This window comes from Mesoplodon densirostris, chromosome 4, assembly GCF_025265405.1.
Source record: "Mesoplodon densirostris isolate mMesDen1 chromosome 4, mMesDen1 primary haplotype, whole genome shotgun sequence".
NCBI classification, from domain to species: Eukaryota; Metazoa; Chordata; class Mammalia; order Artiodactyla; family Ziphiidae; genus Mesoplodon; species Mesoplodon densirostris.
In genome coordinates this window covers 14,185,649-14,208,026 of record NC_082664.1, presented here as the reverse complement: position 1 = coordinate 14,208,026, position 22,378 = coordinate 14,185,649, and the positions used below count along the sequence as shown (strand labels likewise).

The 22,378-nt window shown below is 40.9% G+C and overlaps 1 protein-coding gene across 1 annotated transcript in view; it reads right to left on the bottom strand.

Annotated features, from left to right (window-relative positions):
* The window catches only part of RPS6KA5 (ribosomal protein S6 kinase A5), a 191,371-nt gene extending 170,536 nt beyond the window's left edge, over nucleotides 1-20,835 (bottom strand). The window contains exon 1 of the mRNA XM_060095727.1: nucleotides 20,552-20,835. Within this exon, the coding sequence (XP_059951710.1) occupies nucleotides 20,552-20,657 (106 nt within the window). The 5' untranslated portion in view covers nucleotides 20,658-20,835. The remainder of the gene's footprint in view (nucleotides 1-20,551) is intronic.
* Nucleotides 20,836-22,378: the final 1,543 nt, after the last annotated feature.

Genomic DNA, 22,378 nt, shown 5'->3' with positions numbered 1-22,378 from the left:
CAGAGGCCCTCTTTTCCCAGCGTGCCCTGCATTGATGACTAGCTGATCTAAGCCTGCCATTTTCTTGTTTTCAAGGTTTCCAAAGGTAAAATAGGTCAGTCAACTTCAGTCTTTCCAATTACCACTTCCCATACCACTCAAGTCCCAGAGCCATGGCATAACCCAACACTTACCTTCCATGCGGTGCTAGTCCCAATCCCCATGCCCTGCAGTGGGGGTCTTAGTAACTGTTCTGTCACACACGCCGAGGTTCTCACCCCCCACTACCGCCAGCAATGTGTCTTTGTTGCAGTCTCACCCGTAGGTGATCCACTCCAATGTCCCATCCAAGGTATGCTTTCTAGAGCCACTTTAGATACTGCCTTAGCCGGGACTCATGAGCAAGCGATTTATTTGCAAGGTAATCCCGGTGAGAAGGAGTGAGGAAGAACTCAGGAGAGTGAAAGAGAGAAAAAGAAAAAGCCAACACAAGGATGCATTATCAACTCAATCTAATGTGGACCTTTTGAGGAACTTACGGGATGCCTCTCAGAATTCTCCACTTTAGGATCAATACAGAGAAGCATTTAGAGTCGTCCCTTGGTGTTCACAGGGGAATTGGTTCCAGGAGCCTTTTCCTCCACCAAAATCATCTGAGGATGCTCAAGCCCCTTACATCAAACGGTGTAGTATTTGCATATAACCTACACAATCCTCCCGTATACTTTTTTTTTAACATCTTTATTGGAGTATAATTGCTATACAATGTTGTGTTAGTTTCTGCTGTATAACAAAGTGAATCAGCTATATGCATACATATATCCCTATATCCCCTCCCTCCTGCATCTCCCTCTCACCCTCCCTATCCCACCCCTCTAGGTGGTCACAAAGCACTGGCTGATCTCCCTGTGCTAGGCGGCTGCTTCCCACTAGCTATCTGTTTTACATTCGGTAGTGTGTATATGTCAATGCTACTCTCACTTTGTCCCAGCTTACACTTCCCCCTCCACGTGTCCTCAAGTCCATTCTCTATGTCTGTGTCTTTATTCCTGTCCTGCCCTTAGATTCATCAGAACCATTTTTTTTTTCAGATTCCATATATATGTGCTAGCATACGGTATTTGTTTTTCTCTTTCTGGCTTACTTCACTCTGTATGACAGACTCTGGCTCCATCCACCTTACTACAAATAACTCAATTTCATTTCTTTTTATTGCTGAATAATATTCCGTTGTATATATGTGCCACATCTTCTTTATCCATTCACCTGTCAATTGACACTTAGGTTGCTTCCATGTCTTGCTATTGTAAATAGTGCTGCAATGAACATTGTGGTACATGACTCTTTTTGAATTATGGTTTTCTCAGGGTATACGCCCAGCAGTGGGATTGCTGGGTCGTATGGTAGTTCTATATTTAGTTTTTTAAGGAACATCCCTACTGTTCTCCATAGTGGCTGTATCAATTTACATTCCCACTAAGAGTGCAAGAGGGTTCCCTCTTCTCCACACCCTCTCCAGCATTTATCGTTTGTAGATTTTTTGATGATGGCCTTTCTGACCAGTGTGAGCAGATATCTCATTGTGGTTTTGATTTGCATTTCTCTAATGATTAGTGATGTTGTGCATCCTTTCATGTGTTTGTTGGCAATCTGTATATCTTCTTTGGGGAAATGTCTATTTAGGTCTTCTGCCCATTTTTGGATTGCATTGTTTGTTTTTTTAATATTCAGCTGTATGAGCTGCTTGTATATTTTGGAGATTAATCCTTTGTCAGTTGCTTCGTTTGCAAATATTTTCTCCCATTGCGAGGGCTGTCTTTTCGTCTTGTTTATGGTTTCCTTTGCTGTGCAAAAGCTTTTAAGTTTCATTAGGTCCCATTTGTTTAGTTTTGTTTTTATTTCCATTTCTCTAGGAGGTGGGTCAAAAAGGATCTTGCTGTGATTTATGTCAGAGTGTTCTGCCTATGTTTTTCTCTAAGAGTTTGATAGTGTCTGGCCTTATATTTAGGTCTTTAATCCATTTTGAGTTTATTTTTGTGTATGGTGTTAGGAAGTGTTCTAATTTCATTCTTTTACATGTAGCTGTACAGTTTTCCCAGCACCACTTATTGAAGTGGATGTCTTTTATCCATTGTATACTCTTGCCTCCTTTATCAAAGATAAGGTGACCATAGGTGCGTGGGTTTATCTCTGGGCTTTCTATCCTGTTCCATTGATCTATATTTCTGTTTTTGTGCCAGTACCATACTGTCTTGATTACTGTAGCTTTGTAGCATAGTCTGAAGTCCAGGAGCCTGATCCCTCCAGCTCCGTTTTTCTTTCTCAAGATTGCTTTGGCTATTTGGGGTCTTTGGTGTTTCCACACAAATTGTGAAATTTTTTGTTCCAGTTCTGTGAAAAATGCGATTGGTCATTTGATAGGGATTGCATTGAATCTGCAGATTGCTTTGGGTAGTATAGTCATTTTCACAATGTTGACTCTTCCAACCCAATAACTTGATATATCTCTCCATCTGTTTGTATTGTCTTTAATTTCTTTCATCAGTGTCTTATAGTTTTCTGTATACAGGTCTTCTGTCTCCGTAGGTAGGTTTATTCCTAGGTATTTTATTCTTTTTGTTGCAGTGGTGAATGGGAGTGTTTCCTTACTTTCTCTTTCAGATTTTTCATCATTAGTGTATAGGAATGCAAGAGATTTCTGTACATTAATTTTGCATCCTGCTACTCCACCAGGTTCATTGGTTCGCTCTAGTAGTTTTCTGTTAGCATCGTTAGGATTCTCTATATATAGTATCATGTCATCTGCAAGCAGTGACAGTTATACTTCTCCCTTTCTGATTTGGATTCCTTTTCTTTCTTTTTCTTCTCTGACTGCTGTGGCTAAAACTTCCAAAACTATGTTGAATAACAGTGGTGAGAATGGGCAACCTTGTCTTGTTCCTGATCTTAGAAGAAATGGTTTCAGTTTTTCATCACTGAGAACAATGCTGGCTGTGGGTTTGTCATATATGGCCTTTATTATGTTGAGGTAGGTTCCCACTATGCCCACTTTCTGGAGAGTTTTTACCATAAATGGGTGTTGAATTTTGTCAAAAGCTTTTTCTGCATCTATTGAGATTATCATATGGTTTTTATTCTTCAATTTGTTAATATGGTGTATCACATTGATTGATTTGTGTATGTTGAAGAATCCCTACATTCCTGGGATAAACTCAACTTGATCATGGTGTATGATCCCTTTAATGTGCTGCTGGATTCTGTTTGCTAGTATGTTGTCAAGGATTTCTGCATCTATGTTTATCAGTGATACTGGCCTGTAGTTTTGTGTGTGTGTGTGACATCTTTGTCTGGTTTTGGTATCATGGTGATGGTGGCCTCGTGGAATGAGTTTGGGAGTGTTCCTCCCTCTGCTATATTTTGGAAGAGTTTGAGAAGGATAGGTGTTAGCTCTTCTCTAAATGCTTGATAGAATTTACCTGTGAAGCCATCTGGTCTGGGGCTTTTGTTTGTTGGAAGATTTTTAATCACAGTTTCAATTTCAGTGTTTGTGATTGGTCTGTTTATATTTTCTATTTCTTCCTAGTTAAGTCTCAGCAAGTTGTGCTTTTCTAATAATTTGTCCATCTCTTCCAGGTTGTCCATATTATTGGCAAATAGCTGCTTGTAGTAATCTCTCATGATCCTTTGTATTTCTGCAGTGTCAGTTGTTGCTTTTCCTTTTTCATTTCTAATTCTGTTGATTTGAGTCTTCTCCCTTTTTTTCTTGATGAGTCTGGATAATGGCTTATCAATTTTGTTTATCTTCTCAAAGAACCTGCTTTTAGTTTTATTTATCTTTGCTATTGTTTCCTTCATTTCTTTTTCATTTATTTCTGATCTGATCTTTATGATTTCTTTCCTTCTGCTAACTCTGGGGGTTTTTTGTTCTTCTTTCTCTAATTGCTTTAGGTGTAAGGTTAGGTTGTTTATTTGAGATGTTTCTTGTTTCTTGAGGTAGGGTTGTATTGCTATAAACTTCCCTCTCAGAACTGCTTTTGCTGCATCCCATAGATTTTGGGTCATTGTGTTTTCATTGTCTTTTGTTTCTAGGTATTTTTTTATTTCCTCTTTGATCTCTTGGTTATTTAGTAGCTTACTGTTTAGCCTCCATGTGTTTGTATTTTTTACAGGGTTTTTTTTCCTGTAATTGGTATCTAGTCTCATAGTGTTGTGGTCAGAAAAGATACCTGATACAATTTCAATTTTCTTAAATTTACCAAGGCTTGATTTGTGACCCAAGATATGGTCTGTCCTGGAGAATGTTCCATAAGCACTTGAAAGAAAGTGTGTTCTGTTGTTTTTGGATGGAATGTCCTATAAATATCGGTTAAGTCCATCTTGTTTAATGTATCATTTAAAGCTTGTGTTTCCTTATTTATATTCATTTTGGATGATCTGTCCATCGGTGAAAGTGGGGTGTTAAAGTCCCCTACTATTATGGTGTTACTGTCAACTTCCCCTTTTATGGATGTTAGCATTTGCCTTATGTATTGAGTGCTCCTGTGTTGGGTGCATAAATATTTACTATTCTTATATCTTCTTCTTGGATTAATCCCTTGATCATTATGTAGTGTCCTTCTTTGTCTCTTGTAGTAGTCTTTATTTTAAAGTCTATTTTGTCTGATATGAGAATTGCTACTCCAGCTTTCTTCTGATTTCCATTTACATGGAATATCTTTTTCCATCTGCTCACTTTCAGTCTGTATGTGTCCCTAGGTCTGAAGTGGGTGTCTTGTAGACAGCATATATACAGGTCTTGTTTTTGTATCCATTCAGCCAGTCTATGTCTTTTGGTTGGAGCAGTTAATCCATTTACATTTAAGGTAATTATCAGTATGTATTTCCTATTACCATTTTCTTAATTGTTTGGGGTTTGTTATTGTAGGTCTTTTCCTTCTCTTGTGTTTCCTGCCTAGAGAACTTCCTTTAGCATTTGTTGTAAAGCTCGTTTGGTGGTGCTGAATTCTCTTAACTTTTGCTTGTCTGTAAAGGTTTTAATCTCTCCGTCGAATCTGAATGAGATCCTTGCTGGGTAATCTTGGTTGTAGGTTTTTCCCTTTCATCACTTTACATATATCCTGCCACTCCCTTCTGGCTTGCAGAGTTTCTGCTGAAAGATCAGCTGTTAACCTTATGGGGATTCCCTTGTATGTTATTTGTTGCTTTTCCCTTGCTGCTTTTAATATTTTTTCTTTGTATTTAATTTTTGATAGTTTTATTAGTATGTGTCTCAGCGTGTTTCTCTTTCGGTTTATCCTGTATGGGACTCTCTGCACTTCCTGGACTTGATTGACTATTTCCTTTTCCATGTTAGGGAAGTTTTCAACTATAATCTCTTCAAATATTTTCTCAGACCCTTTCTTTTTCTCTTCTTCTTCTGGGACCCTTATAATTCGAATGTTGGTGCCTTTAATATTGTCCCAGTGGTCTCTGAGACTGTCCTCAATTCTTTTCATTCTTTTTTCTTTATCCTGCTCCCTGGCAGTTATTTCTACCATTTTATCTTCCAGCTCACTTATCCATTCTTCTGCCTCAGTGATTCTGCTATTGATTCCTTCTAGAGTATTTTAATTTCAGTTATTCTGTTGTTCATAACTGTTTGTTTGCTCTTTAGTTCTCCTAGATCCTTGTTAAATGTTTCTTGTATTTTCTCTATTCTGTTTCCAAGATTTTGGATCATCTTTACTATCATTACTCTGAATTCTTTTTCAGGTAGGTTGTCTATTTCATCTTCATTTATTTGGTCTGGTAGGTTTTTACCTTGCTCCTTCGTCTGTAACGTATTTTTTTTTTGTCTTTTTTTTTTTTTCTTGATGGGTGGGGCTGTATTCCTGTCTTACTGGTTGTTTGGCCTGAGGCGTCCAGCACTGGAGTTTGCAGGCAGTTGGGTAGAGCCAGGTCTTGGTGCTGAAATTAGGGTCTCTGGGAGGCCTCACTCTGATTAACAGTCCCTGGGGTCTGAGGTTCTCTGTTAGTCCAGCGGTTTGGACTCAGAGCTCCCACCACAGGAGCTCGGGCCTGACCTCCAGCCTGGGAACCAAGATCCCGCAAGCTGGTCATGGTAGTTAGGGTCCTGGCAGGATTAAAACCTGCAAAGTTGGAGGAAAAAGCACCCTTCAACGTAAGAGTATGCGGTTCTTGAAGGCTACCCAGATGTCTTATGTTCAGTAGGCAGTTGGGCGTAACTGATAAGGAACTCAAGAAAGAGACCTAAGCTGAAAATAGAGCCTTGGATGGTAGTTCAAGCCATGATATTTGATTTCCCAGGAAGAGTATATGCAGAGTTAGAGGAAAAGAGGGATGACAACAGACTACCAACATGTAAGAGACAAGCAGAGGGATGCAGGCCAGTGAAAGAGGGAGGTGGGGCAGTCAGCAACAGAGCAGAGCCAGGAGGAGGAGCACAGTATTACTGGGTAAGGGAAGGGCAGAGCCCATGCTCAAGCACCAACCACTCTAAAGGGGTTAAGTAAGATTAAGCAGAGACATTTCCACCAGATTATGAGAACCGGGAGACATTAGTAACTTTAGAGAGAACACTTTTGGTGGGGAGATTGAGTTGGAAGCCTGATGGTACAGCACATCAAAGAGTGAACGGAAGATAAAGAAGCAGAAACAGCTGGTATAAACTGCTCTCTCAACATCTGGTGGGAAAGGGAATGATAGCAAAAACTAGAGAGCCACGGAGGATTTTTTTTTTTTTTAACAAGATGGTTCAACTGTGTTTGTGGGAAGAGGAGCCTGAGGATCAGGGAAAGAGGGGAAAAAATAGAGTGAGTTCTCTGAAGATTTCAAAAAGAGGTGTGAGCGCACAATATGACTCAATCATCTTCATTTAACATGCCTGGATTTGTTCTTCACATACCAACTAGGAAATACGTAGTTAGCATCTAATTTACTGGGACCAAACCAATGAAGTTGTAGAATAACTTTCCTTGTAAAACCTTGCCTTTTCTTACTCAACGTTGCAAAAACATAAGCATCTTGGACTAATTTAGTTTCAGTCAAAAGGTGACAATTGTATGCAGTGAGAAAAAAATCTTTCTCTGCTATTTCAGTTCTTTTTTCCCTTTTTGTCAGGGAGAAATAATTTATAAAACACTTTACCAGATAAACTCTCATTTGGGGGTTTCCAGCATTGTACTGACAGCACATACACAACTCTGAAATCTAAAATCTTTAACCCGTCGGTGGGGTCCAGTTAGCCCCATCCTGAGGACTACGTGAGACCTTGAAACTAAGCTAAGGGGCTAGCACATTAGGTTCCTTTTAACTGCCCTGTGGTAAGCTATTCTGAAGCTGTTTAGATTTGTGGTTGGGCCTCAAACCATGTCTCTGGACAACATTCTGCTGGAGGCAGAACAAAGTTATATTTAATATCTGTGTACTTTAAAACAATGCTGCCCACTTTTTCTCTTATTGCTGGGGTCACTTGCCCTTAAGACTCACTGTACTTTCGGTGTATAAAACAGCAGTGTTTACTTATCCAATTGATTCTGCAATTACATGATTGAGCCAAGATGAAAACTGAGTCAATAAGAAATGCTTATAAAGCAGTAACAAACAGCCTTTTTTTCCAATACATGTACCAAATAAATTTAACTAGGAAGAAGAACTGAACTAAATATAAAACACTTCAAAAAGAAGAAAAAGAACATTATGCTTACTAAGAGTTTTGGCATGATCCAGAGAACATGTTCAGGGAATGACCTCTGTGGAAAGCACAGAAGCATTTCAATGGCTATGCCTGAAAACCTCTTTCTGTATGTTGTTCTACAACATTCTACCATAAACTTTCATCTTATAGTACGTGAATTCTGTGTCAGGACTTCCTTGGTGGTCCAGTGGGTAAGACTCCGTGCTCCCAGTGCAGGGGGCCAGGGTTGGATCCCTGGTCGGGGAACTAGATCCCGCATGCATGCCACAACAAAGATCCCATGTGCCGCAACCAAGACCCAGTGCAGCCAAAATTAATTAATTAATTAATTAATTAATTATTGAATTCTGTGTCAACTTTTTGTGTTTTTCTTTATCTAAAAAAATTTTAAAGACCAGAATAACACAGTTTTAAAACAATGAAGCTATTTTTCTCTTCTTGAATAAAGAATTGCCTTTCTTCACAATTCAGAGAAGAAACAAAAAATCCATGTGCTCAAAACTCCCATTATCTTCCTGCCACCAAATCTACAAATGCACCTGTATCCACCCCCTCTTCCCTTATCATAATAGAAGCAATGGGCCTTATCCTAGCAGAGGCCAATTGCCCCTCTCTGATCCCCATGTCCCCCTTCTCAGGGACGTTGATGCCCTCAGCTATCCCCTCTTGTTTTGTATTTTCAGTATCTCTCTTTCTGTTTCTCCCTCTCTCTCTTTCTCTGTAATGGATTCACACTAAATGTGTTCTAGCATCACTCATCTTAAAATAACAAAAATAACCCTCCCCCTGAACCACACATTCCCCTCTGGCTAAGTCTCTCTCTTTAATCCCCTCCGGAACCAAGCCTCTCCAAAGTTTTCACTTCCACTCCTCAACCCATTCCAATCTGGCCTCTCCCACCAAATCTCCACTAAAATTCCTCTTGATAAGTTCATTAGCTGCTCAGTCAGATCTGACACATACCCTTTGAAGCATTTTTTCCTCCTTGCCTTCCCCAACACCACAATGTTCCTAGGTTTTCTTCTGGTTTTTTTTCCTGGCTGATCCTCCTCTGTATTCTTTCTCAGCAACTCCTTTCCGATCAGTCCTCTACATTTTGGAGTTTTCAGGGCCCAGTTCTGAGTCCTCTTCCTTTTTCCACTTGACAATTTCTCCTAAGATGATCTCTCTACACCTGGGCTTTAAACGTCATCTAAATGCCAGTGATGCTAGAATTTTTACCGGCAGCCCAGACATCTTTTCTGAGCTCCAGACCCATGTCCCACTGATGAATGAAAGCACAATAGTTTAGATGAGCCTGGGGGCCAGACCACTTGGGCTTCAAAACTAGTCCTTCTACTTACTTCCGGGGTAATCCTGTGCAAGTTGGTGACCTTTACAGTTTCCCCATCTGTAAAATTAGAAAAATAATAAAAGTACTTACTTCATAAGTTATTGTGTGGATTAAGTGAGTTGATAAAAGCACCTACTGATCCTCTGTAGCACATAGCAAGGTTTCATTATCATGATTACTATTACCATATGTGTCCATTAGAATATGTCAAGGTATCTCAAAACTTGACCTGTATACAACTGGGTGCTATCTTTTCTGTCCACTCCAAATGCAATTCCCCTGGTTCACCATCTGTGAGTTCTAAGGCAGAATTCTAAGATGACCCCGATGACCCTTTGCATGACCTCCTTCCCTTGAGTGACCGAATATGATGAAATATCACTCGTAGGATAAAGGGATTTTGTTGCAGATGTAATTAAGGTCCCAACTCAGTTGACCTCATGATGGGAAGATTGTCTAGGTAGTCTGACCTAATCACATGAAGCCCAGAGAAGATCTGGAAGTCAAAGAGTCAAAGCACGGGAAGCATGTGACACACCTTTGATGCCTGAAGATGGAGGGGCCAAATGAGAAGGAATGCAGATGGCCTCTACCAGTTGACAGAGGCCCCTGGCCGACAGCCATTGAGGAAACTGAGACCTCAGACCAATGACTACAGGAACGCAAATCTGGCAACTACAGCAATGAGCTTAGAAGTAGACTTTCACCCAGAGCCTCCAGACAAGCACTCTGTCTGGCTACCATCTTAATTTCAGCCATGCCATGGAAAATTTTAACTTACCAAATTGTGAGCTGATAAATGGGTGCTATTACAAGCCACTAAGTTTGTGGTGATTTGTTATGCAGCCATTGAAAATTAATACACCATTTGAACAAATGGTACCTTCAAACATATGTTTGTTCCAGCTCGAAAATCCCATATCACTACCACACCAAGTTCTGCTGATTCTATCTCCTAAATATATCTCAAATATATTCATGATTCTTAATCTCTAATTGTTACCCAATCCAAACTTGTATATTCCATCTGAACTTCAGCAATAGCCTCCTAACTGGTCTCCCTTCAAACAATCTTTCCTTCCATCCTCCTCACAGCAAGGGAGTTGTTTTTTACAGTACAGAACTCATCTCTGAAAAATCCTTCATCAGCTTCACACTGCACTCAGGATAATGCCTGAATGCCTTATCATCACCTACAGAACCCTGCACGAACAGCCCTAGCTACCTTCTCAGCCCCATTTCCTGTAACTTTCCTGCTTGGACACGATGCTCAAGCCACAAAGGCCTTTCTTCCAGTAACCCCAGTGTACCAAGCCATTTCCCACTTCAGGGCCATTTGTCTTACTTCCTTTGTCAGAAATGCTTAACTGACCCCCCTACTCTTCACCCCATGATAGCCGGGGACTCAGCTTGAACATTCCCACTTCCCTCACCCATCCCCTGAGGCCCGGCCACCCTGTTAGACTCTCTCATAGAACCTGCACTTCTTCACCGTTTATCACAATTGCAATCATATAGTTAGTTACATGATTATGTATTTAAGGTCTTTCTCTTAGGTATAGTTCAATGAAGGTAGAAGCCATGTCTAATTTGTTCCCTGCTAAAACCCAGCATCTGCTATGGTGCCAGGCACACAGTGTCAATGAATCCTTAATGGCTGAATAAAACCGTGGCTGTTTTGCCCAACGTATACATGACAAAATTATGTCAAAGTTACGAGTTTGATTTGTGCGTGCCCATTAGATTTGTCCTACTCTAGTCCTAATTACGATGTTTGCTTACAAACAAAGGACAGTGGTATAAAGGAAAAATGGGCAACTTCATGGGAAAGGGTTAATGCAAATCTACTGCTAAGTGTTCATGCCCTCCTAATGCAACACCATTCATTTAGATATGAAGTGCAACATTATCCTTATTACATATTTTAAATAGTTTTTCCTTTAGGAAAAACATGTAATTCCACTCCAGTATTGAAGTGGTTTGAGGACAAAGTACTTCAGTTGACTGAATTTTCCTATTAATGATGGGGTATTCCACTAATGTAGAAAACTGCCTGGTACAAAGACAGCCCTGTGTATGACTTCCACCATCTTGTCAATAAAATTTCTTTTTAAAAGTATGCCTTGATTTTATTGATTTCTCATTATGTATTTTTTAAAAAATCTAAAAAGGTATCAATTAATCGGAGACCTCACTTTTTTTTCTTTTTAGAAGAAATATAAAAATAGCACGAACATCACGACAAAGATTTTATTTAAGAGGCAAAATACTGGGTAGAAAGTCAAATATCTTTCCATATTGTCCATCTTACTCATGGTTTGTATCTATGTGTTTGTATATAAATGCATTTAATTATATATTTACCTAATTCCTGTCTTGGCCCAGAAAAGACTTAAGGCAAAATAACTAAAGCATAAGAAAAGAAGAAAGAAAAATAAGAAGAAAGATTAGGGACAGAAAATGACACCAGGAAGAGGCTCAAGATGCCTGCCAGACCACAATTTTATGTGGTGTAGGCTTGAGATGTAAAGCATTCTAGCCACCAACTTAATAAAAGAGGGCTGCCCCAGGGATCCACTTCACAGCATTCCTATGAAAAACAGAACAGCTGGTCAAAGCAGCTCAGCTAGACTTGGTACTAAGATCAGAAAGGAATGTCTTCTTGGGGATTCCCTAGAGACAACATCATTCTACTTCTACTAAGAATGACATTTGTTACCATTTTCTACTAAATAGTTGTTTAAATGACTAACTGCTTCATATTGTTATCCTATTCAGTTACCCAAGCCTGGGGTAAAATTATCTCCTGGTTCATCCAATCTTAAGCAAGATGTGTTAGCTCCCTATTGCTGCTGTAAAAAATTACATAAACTTCATGGTTTATGAACAACATAAATCTGTCTTATTATAGTTCTAGAGATCAGAAGTCTCAAACCAGGTCTTAAGGAGCTAAAATCAAGAGACAGTAGAGCTGCATTCCTTTTGGACACTCCAGGGGACTATCTGTTCTTCACCGTCTAGAGCCTGCTCACATGCCTTGGCTCATGGCCCCCTTACAGTAATGGCTTCGGTCCAATCTCTTATGCCCCTGTTGCATCTTCTCTCCCTCGATTTCCATTCTCACAACCCCTTCTCTCTGACCTGCTGACCTCCCTCTCATAAGGACCCTGTGATTACATTGGACCCACCTGGATAACTCCCCATCCTTAATCACATCTGCAAGGTCTCTTTGCCATGTACAGAAACATTTACAGGTTAGGACATGGACATCTTGGGGGGAGGAGGTGTATTTTTCAGCCTACCACACAAGACTCTATTTACCTGTTTGCAGCTACCTGCAATTTACAAATTGTAATGATGTGTCAGAAAAATAACAATGTAAGGCCAAATTTACATAATAACAGTAAAGCCACAAATGGAAAACTTAATCAAATTTTTTTATTTCAAGAGTTAATCATAGGATTCTTTTAAGTACCAAGTTCACCTTCTTTATTCCAAATAATTTGATATACAAAAATATTATTTACACAATGTTTTGTCAGGAACACACTAGTTATATAAAAAGAAGCAACCCACCACAAAAACTTGAGTGTGAAATAAATAAAACTGCAATACTGAGTACTGTGCCAAAAATCGGGAACTTTAACTCCCTATTCTCCCTTCAGTCACAGGGCAGGGTGCCTACTGAGTACTAAAAAAAAAAAAAAAAAAAATGAACTAGCCAGCTCACTCACAACTTTAGGAAGGTATAAAGTCCAGAGAACTTCCTTGATTTTTTGGAGGAACAGATATAGTTGAACCCACAGGGGCACTGCTAGAGACAAACATAATGAGGGCAAGATTCTATTTTAGACCCTATTCATCTTCCCTGAAAAACAAGAGGAATGTAGGAGTGCTCATACCATTGAGGTGCACCAAGATCTGTAAACCATTACAGGAGCTCAAAGGAGAAAACTGTGACAATCCCTCCCTCCCACAGCATTTTGGGATTGACATCTCTCAACAGTGTATTTAATTGTGAAGCTTCAGTCAACATATGATGCTATTATGCTAGATTTTCCCTAGAGGAATTTTCACCAAGCAGTAGCTTCTTTTTCAGGGTAAGAATTCAATCCTGCCCATCAGATCACTTATGTCTCCAGGAAGCTGAGATTTCATGATTTTTTCTTGCTTTGCAGTAGAGGTTAATGTTGGGTCTGATACAACAGTTGACTTGTCACCTGAGAAGCTTCCCCCCGCCAACCCCCCACCCCCGTTATAGACTGCAAACACAAAATATACTTGAAACCCCCTTGATTTAAGGGCTGAGATGCCACCTACTTTGCCCAAATAGATCATTTTCTTTTATTTATTTATTTATTTATTTATTTATTTATTTTGGGCTGCATTGGGTCTTTCTTGCTGCACATGGGCTTTCTCTAGTTGCGGCAAGCGGGGGCTACTCTTCATTGCATTGGCAGGCTTCTCACTGCAGTAGCTTCTCTTGTTGCGGAGCACGGGCTCTAGGCACACAGGCTTCAGTAGTTGTGTCACGTGGGCTCAGTAGTTGTGTCTCGCAGGCTCTAGAGCACAGGCTCAGTAGTTGTGGCGCACGGGCTTAGTTGCTCCGCGGCATGTGGGATCTTCCCAGACCAGGGCTCGAACCTGTGTCCCCTGCATGGGCAGGCAGATTATTAACCACTGCGCCACCAGGGAAGTCCTAGGTCATTTTCTTAATCTCTAAAACTCATGGTAGAAAGAAGAGATTTTCTTATAAGTCTAGGCTCTAGGGAATTAAGATAGGGTACTATCAAAAACCTATTTATATTTTGACCATCCAATGTATCCTATAAAGCTAACGATAGAGCACAAGTTCTGCCTACTCTTCTCAAGGTGAGAAAAGTGTGAAAAAAAGGGAAAAGTACACACACAAACACAATATATATTTATACATGTATAATATAGAAAAGGAGAGCTGCATTGTTCTCACAGATAACTAAGATTGTCACCGAAATTTTTCAAAGTGCCTTTTTCTAGATAATCATTATGTTCCTAAAAAGCTAAGTATAAATAAAATCATTATAAATGGAATCATATTCAAAGAGCATCAGGGAATTATTTTTCAATGGGATTCAATCATGAATCCTCTGGCAAAACAGAATTATCTTTTAAAGTAAATCAACACTTCTGACTTTTGTCTATACCAAGATTTCCATAGAAATTCCATTGAAGACCAACTGAATGCTGGTAAGTACTTTGGATATAACTCAGTCCAACACCTTTACTTTATGTATCAGTAAACTTAGACTCAGAAAGGCAAAATGATTTATCTCAAGTCACACAGCAAGTTTGCGGCAGAGCTAGAAATATAATCCACCCTCAACCTCTGTTAGCCTTTACTTAGAAGACCCTAAGTATGGATGACAGCAATCAAATATGTATGATCTTTAATTGGAGGCAGAAATCAATCAAGCATATTTTGGGGAAACCAGACAAGAGACATCACAGAAAAACAAAACTAGAGACAAATACCTCTTATGAATATAGACACAAAAATCCTCTACAAAACACTAGCAAACTGAATCCAGCATGGTGTATAAAAAGAATTATACACATTACCAAGAGGGATTTATCCCAGGAATACAAGGTTGGGTTAACACTCCAAAATTAATTCATGTAATACACCTTATCAATAAAAACAAACAAAAAAACCCACGTGATCATCTCCCTAAATGCAAAAAAAAAAAAAAATCGATGCCTTTTCATGATTAAAAACACCCAAACAAATTAGGAAGAGACTTTCCTCAATCTAATAAAGGGTATCTATGAAAAACCCACAGCTAACTTCATACTTACTGGTGAAAGACTAAAGCTTTCACCCTAAGATCAGGAATAAGACAAGGATGTGTGCTTTCACCAATTCTACTGAATACTGTGCTGAAGGTTCTAGCCAAGACAATTAAGCAAGAAAACTAAATAAAAGGCATACACATTGGAAAGAAGTAAAACTATCTCTATTTGCAGATGACGTGATCTTGTAAGACATCCAATAAAAAGCATTAGAACTAATATACTAGTTCAGCAAGGTTGCAGGATACAAGATTAATATACAAAAATAAGTTGTATTTCTATATACTTTTAGTGAATGATCCAAAAATTAAACTAAGAAAATAATTATTTTACAATAGCAGGAAAAAGAATAAAATATTTAGGAATAAATTTAACAAAAGAAGTGTAAACATATAGTCTGAAAACTACAAAATGTTGAAAGAAATGAAAGAAGATCTAAATTAATAGAAAAACATTCCAGGGCCTCCCTGGTGGCGCAGTGGTTGAGAGTCCGCCTGCCGATGCAGGGGATACGGGTTCGTGCCCCGGTCTGGGAGGATCCCATATGCCGCGGAGCGGCTGGGCCCGTGAGCCATGGCCGCTGGGCCTGCGCGTCCGGAGCCTGTGCTCCGCAACGGGAGAGGCCACAACAGTGAGAGGCCCGCATACCGCAAAAAGAAAAAAAAAAAAAAAAAAAAAATTCCATGTTCATAAATCACAAGATTTAATATGCTAAGATGGCAACACTCCCAAAATTGATCTACAGATTTAATGCAATCCCTACCAGAATCATAATTGGCTTCTTTGCAGAAATATTGACAAGCTAATTCTAAAATTCATATGGAAATTCAACGGATCCAAAATAGCCAAAACAATTTTGAAAAAGAAGAACGAGGCTGGAAGACTCACAATTCCCAATTTCAAAACTTACTAAAAAGTTACAGTAGTCAAAACAGTGTGGTGATGGCATAAGGACAGACACAAAAATCAGTGGAATTGAACTGAGAGTCCAAAACTAAATCCATACATCTATAGTCAATCGATTTTTGACAAGAGTGCTGAGAAAATAAAATGGAAAAAGAATAGCCTTTCAACAAATGAGGCAAAAACCTAAATGTAACAGCTAAAATCATACAACCCTTAGAAGGAAACAGAGATATAAAATCTTTGTAACCTTGAATTAGTCAATGATTTCTTAGATATAATACCAAAAGCAAGAGAAAGAAAAGAAAAAATAAATAAATTGGACTTCATCAAAATTAAAGACTATAGTGCTTCTAAGTTTATCACTGAAAAAAAAAAGATAATCCACTTTATGGGAGAAAATATTTGTAAACCATATATCTAATAAGGGATCTGTATTTACAATACATAACTCATATCTCAATAATAAAAAAGACAAATTAACCAATTAAAAAATGGGCAAAGGATCTGGATAGACATTTCTCCAAACATATACAAATGGCCCATGAGTACATGAAAAGATGCCCAACATCATTAGTCATTAGGAAACACAAATCAAAACTACAGTGAGATACCACTTCATACTCACCAGGAATGGCTATAAGCAAAAAGACCTACAATAACAAGTGATGGTGAGGATGTGGAGAAACTGGAGCCCTTGCCAGTGGGACTGTAAAGCAGTGCAGTCACTTTGGAAAACTTAAGTTAAACATAGACTTACCACGTGATCCAATAATTTTACTCTTAATATGTATCCAAGAAAAATGAAAACATAGGTCCATGCAGAAACTTGTACACAAATGTACATAGCAGCATTATTCACAACAACCAAAAGGTTGAAACAACCCAAATGTCAATCAAATGATGAATGGATAAAATACAGCACATCCACACAATGAAATATTACCTGTCAATTTAAAAAATGAAGTGCTGACACACGTTACAAATGGATGAATCTTGAAAATACTTTGTTTAGTAAAAGAAGCCAGTGGTAAAAGATCACATATTATAAAGTTCCATAATAAGAAATGTCCCTAGGCAAATACACAGAAAGCAGAATTAGCAGTTGCCTAGGGTTGGGGATGGGTTGTGGGGATGTGGAGTGACCGATATAAATGGGTAAGACGTTTCTTTTCAGGGTGATGGAAAGTTCTAAAATTAGATTGTGGTGATGGTTGTGTAACTATAAAATGTATTGAATTGTACACGTAAAACAAGTGGATTTTATGGTATGTAAATTATATCTCAAAAAAGCTGTTTAAAAAAAAAAGACATTGCAGCTTCTCCATTCAATCACTTGTTCTGGGGGAGCCAGCTGTCATGTCATGAGGACATTCAAACAGCCCTATGGAGAGGTCCACATAGCAAGGAACTGAAGCATCCTGCCAACAACATGTGAGTGAGCTGTCTTGGAAGGGAACCTCCTGCCCCAGACAAGTCTTCAGGTGAATGCAGTCGTGGCCAACATCGTGACTAAAAACTCACGAGAGACCCTGAGTCAGAACCATCAGGCTAAGCAACTCCTGAATTCCTGACCCACAGAAATCATGATGCTTTAGGCCACTAAGTTTTGGCATAATTTGTTGCACAGCAATAGGTAACTAATACCCCTTCCTTGACCCTCTCCTCAGTGTCAGGCTCTCTCTCCTAATGACGGACATCTAAGGAAATGTCTTCCCAGCAACCCTTCCTCTTCTAAGAGTTTAGTTTCCGCCCCCCGCCGCTGCATCCATATGTTCACTGTAGTAGCTGTCATGTTAGTAGAACATGATCCCATTCCCTGGCCTTAGTTGAACAATCCGAAAGTAGGCACCTTACCAAAGCCAGGCTAATAAAGTCCTTCGCTAATATTTTTGTACCTGAAGCTGATAAAAAGGCAGTGTCTCTCTGGTACCGAGAGCTGTAAGATATAAAACTTGGGGTATGTCAACAGCCATGTTCCTTCCCACGTGGAAAAAGGTGAACAGCAGTGGAGAAGAATGAAGCCATCACATAGAGACAAGCAAAGAAGCAAAGGTTCAAGATGGAGAGAGTACAGACAGCATCAGTCTCTGGTTCCAGGGATTCCTGATGCAACTCAGTCCTTTCAGGGGGAAGACCACATGTGTCTTGTAACCCCAGCATATAAAACAGAACTCAGTACATAAGAGGTAATGAAATATTTATTGAATAAATGAATAAGATAACCCTTCCAATAGTACCCCCTCTTTTTTGTTGCTGTGGTTCAACAGAGTTAGATTTGAAACCTGGAAGTCCTAAACCTCTTCTTTGCTAACTTTATACTCTGTATATCCTTCTATTATTACATTATGACAATATATCCTAATTACTGGTTTACATGGCCTCCTCCCCTACCATCAGAGGGCAGGAAATTTTCTCATTTTTTGTATCATCAGTACCATTTAGCCTAGAAAACAGAAAGTATCAAGAAATGTTTAACTGATCTAATCATTCCTTTACTCTTGTGATCTTCAGATCTACATGCAGCCAACATCTCCTGACCGCCTAATCTGTGCCAACCAAACCAACAGTCACATTCAATTTTCACATTCGGTAGATGAGAGAAGTGAGTGTGAAAGAGTTGAATTGACTTGCCCAAGTCTACATAGCTAGTAACTGGCAGAGCTGGGATTTGGAACTAAGTCTTCCAATTTCATGTCCAGGGATGCCATGCTACTTGGTCTACACTATTGGAACACTTTCCATGTCCTTACATGTAACTTGTTGCCTTTTCACTCATCCTACAGCAGACAATACAATATTGAGCACAAACGGGCAATCGCCAGCTGCTGACTTGATATGACTATATGCTTGTCCACATTTTGAGAAGGGACCACATCAGATCAAATTACTTTGGCTCCTATTATAGCATCATGTGCTGACGGGGCCCAGTTGGCTGAAGATGAGAGAATCTTTCAAGCTATATTTTAACAGTGTTTTTGACCACTATATCCGGTCAGTTGTTCCAGCGTTCAGCAATAAATCAAAGTGACTGTTCATTTCCTTTGACAGTTAACAGTACTAATGAATTCAGTATAATCTCACCATCCATCAGAAAAATTTCTAAAATGCAAGCTTGAAGCTGATGATTCACACAGTAGAGAAGGGGAAATAAAGCAGTTCTCATTGTTTTCTACAAAACTAGCATTGTAAAAAAATTCTGAAAAACTAGCATTGTTTGCAAAATCCAGAAACTGAGCAGTTGGTGGACTACTAATAAAGTAGGTTGCTCCTTGGTCATTTAGCAAAAAGCTGCTTGTTGCACCACTGTCAATGGCTGAGGAGCATATGATTTCAAGTAGCTTTTGCTGTACAGAACGAATCTACATACATAAATCAGTGAATCGTTATGTAAGAAAAGAAAAAGAAATTCAAATTTTCCACACCAGAAAACATCTGACACTGAACCTGGCACAAATCAGATATTAATACTGAATAAATGTTTACTGAATAAATTATTGAATAGCCCTTTGAAAACATCAATTGTCTATTAAATTGAGAGAGAAAAATCAAACCAGCCAAACATACACAGGTTACGTTAGGAACTCCAAAAAATTATGGAGTAACTGGCTCAAGATTCATAAATTCACAATGACCAAAAAAAAAAAAGATTTTAAGCCAATGTTTAAAAACGTTGAAATAAGTAAGCATGCATTTGACATCCCTCTTAAATTAAGTCACCACACTGGCGCTCAGTGTAACGCTAACCAGCAATAACAAAAAATTAAAAGAACAGGTGACAGATCTAACTTTGCAATCTGTTCAAAATAGTAACAAGGTGTACTAGGCACGCACTTGAAACCTGCTATTTAAGCTCTGTGTCTACACAATAAAAGAATATCCCAATATGCCAAAGAAGCTGAATCAAAAGCCTTAATAAACACAAGAACATTTAATAGTAATAATGAACAATTCATTAAAATGTATTATCTGTTCAGAAGTGCAAAAGGATCTCTAATAGGAGACTGGGCTCCACAAATATAAACCCAACCTATACTGATTAGTCCGAATAAGCATTTTCCAAAATGAACAACCCATAACGAATAACGTAACAAGTATAAAGCCTGGGACGACCCTAGTGATCGCAAACATCAGAACGTGAGCGCTTAAGCTGGCTAGTTAGCCGCTTTTACCTAGAGCTTCAAATTTACTGAGCCTTCTTCTCAAGAGACCTTTGAAAGAAATTTAAGGCCAAGTATAGTATTTCATGACGATTGCAAATAAAGGCACTCAGTCCCTGGAGCCCGCGATCCCTCTTTATGTCACTAGAGACTGGACTCCTGAAAAGGCTGGGGGAAAGCCACCCTTTCATCTTGCCCAGGACCGCAGCACCTTAGGGACCCCTCTAGGGAAGTACAGGAGCGGAGAAGTGAGTCATGCTCCAAAACTAAGCGTCGTTCACCCTACACTGAGGAAGGCGCACCTTTCACCCTAGACAGGATGCAGTGACAGATGTGGCACCTGTGCGGGAAGGGGGCGCGAAGACATCCTCAGAGTCAGTGCCAACAAGCAGCTGTCGGCTGCTCCGCGGGCTCCAACGCCCCGCGCCCGCCGCTCATTCCCGGGCTGGGGAAAACTTTCCGCCAGCTCCCCTCGGGCGCGCACCCACCTCCCGGGACCCCCGGGCTCCCGCCCCGTCCGAGAGGCCCCGCCCAGGGCCCGCCCCCCGCGCCCTCGGCACGGCCCCGTGCCCCCAGCCCGAGCAGACCCCTGCGTGCCCTCGGGGCGCGCCCCCGCGCCCAGCCCGGCCGGCAGAGGGCGGGGTCGCTCACCCGTCCGCAGCTCGTGCTTGACAGTGAGGAGCTGCTCTCCCCCAGCGCCGCCGTCCCTGCTGGTCCCTGTGGCGCCGCCACCGCTGCTGCCGCCCTCCTCCTCCATCTTCTCCCTTTCCCGATCCCGAGGGGTCCTCCGAGGGGACCCGGGAGACAGCAGACGCCCGGGCCCTCACAGCTCCCGCTGCAGCCCCAGGAGCCGGGGTGCGGCGGCTTCAGAACTCGGACGCCGAGACGAGTAGCTTTCCCGCTCTGGCCGCACGGCTAGCTCCTCCGCCTCCTCCCCCTTCGGCGGGCACCGCTAGTACCGCGCAACCAAACCGCCCCCTGCTCCGCCGCCTCCTCCGTCAAGCTGGTCCGCCCACAGCCAGCAAGGTAGCCACAGCCATTCGAGCCGCCATCGCTTATTGGGCACAGGGCGCGCGCATCTGTCAGCGCCGGCTTCCATTGGACAGTCCTCTCTGACGCTCACGAACCGCCCCGCCCCTCTCCTCGAATTGTTGTTGCTTGGCGGAGTGGCAGGAGAGGGAGGAGCGCAACCGCTCCGATTGGTGAGACTGGAGTTCTGCCCCGCCCATTTCCGCTGGTGCGCACGCGCAGTCAGAACGTTCCCTTCCCTGACATTCCCAGAACGGTCACACCCCTCATTCCCCAGCTTCGATCTGTTAGTAAACAGTGTCTAGTAGTCAGGAGGCGCTCGGGGTCTGTGATTGGCTATTGCCGAAAGAGGCGGGGAGGGCTGATTGGAACGTTTGGTCCGCCAGTCACCGTGGACAGAGGAGGAGCTTAAAAGAAAGCGCTTCTCACGCACGTGTTTGCAGACGTACCTGATGGTCCCTGGCAGCGATCCATAGGTGTGTGACCAGCGGGACGACAGCGTGTCTTAAAAAGGTGTTACTCGCCCTAGTGAGTCCTAAACAAAGTTAAGTGGAATTCGTGCTTAAGTACAAGTAAGTCTCCATGAGTACTTTTGCAAAGGATAAACATTTCCATTTTGTACAAGACGCATCCTAGGCACCAAAAGGCTACAGAGATTAATAAAATAGAATACAATCCCTGCCCCTAAGCAACTTTCAATAGAACACGAGAAACAGACGATCTGTGAAATACATAGGAAACTGTAAAGCAGAATTCGAAATAATACAGTCGTACAAACTGTTAAGAGAACTGTACAGATGGCAATAATTATTCTCAGTAGAGGAGCTGGGGAAGGCTTTTAGGGCAAGGAGGCATTTGAGATAACCAGCTTAAAAGGATGGGTGAGATAGAAATACCAGTAGCAGATACAGAGATAGTAACTGTGAGCTAGGCCTGGAAGTGGAGAAGGCAAGGATAGGTTAAGTGATTGATAAGGCTGGATGGAAGTATGATGTAAGAGACACAGCTAAAAAGGTAAGATTCCATAAGATAATGAAGAACCTGAGGGCTTCCCTGGTGGCGCAGTGGTTGAGAGTCCACCTGCTGATGCAGGAGACACGGGTTCGTGCCCCGGTCCGAGAGGATCCCACATGCCACGGAGCAGCTGGGCCCGTGAGCCATGGCCACTGAGTCTGTGCGTCCAGAACCTGTGCTCCGCAACGGGAGAGGCCACAACAGTGAGAGGCCTGCGTACCGCAAAAAAAAAAAAAAAAAAAAAAGAACCTGACCACAATGCTAAACAGTGCAGATTTTATTTAGTACAGGATGGGGAGCCTCAAAGAGTAGCTACGCTATCAAAGCTGTTCTCTTGGAAGTTAGCTTCGGTTATAGTGAGAAGACGGACTGAAGGGAAGAGGGGAAAGATGGCACAGCAAGAATACTTTTGCAAGGATAGAACTTATGGGAGTT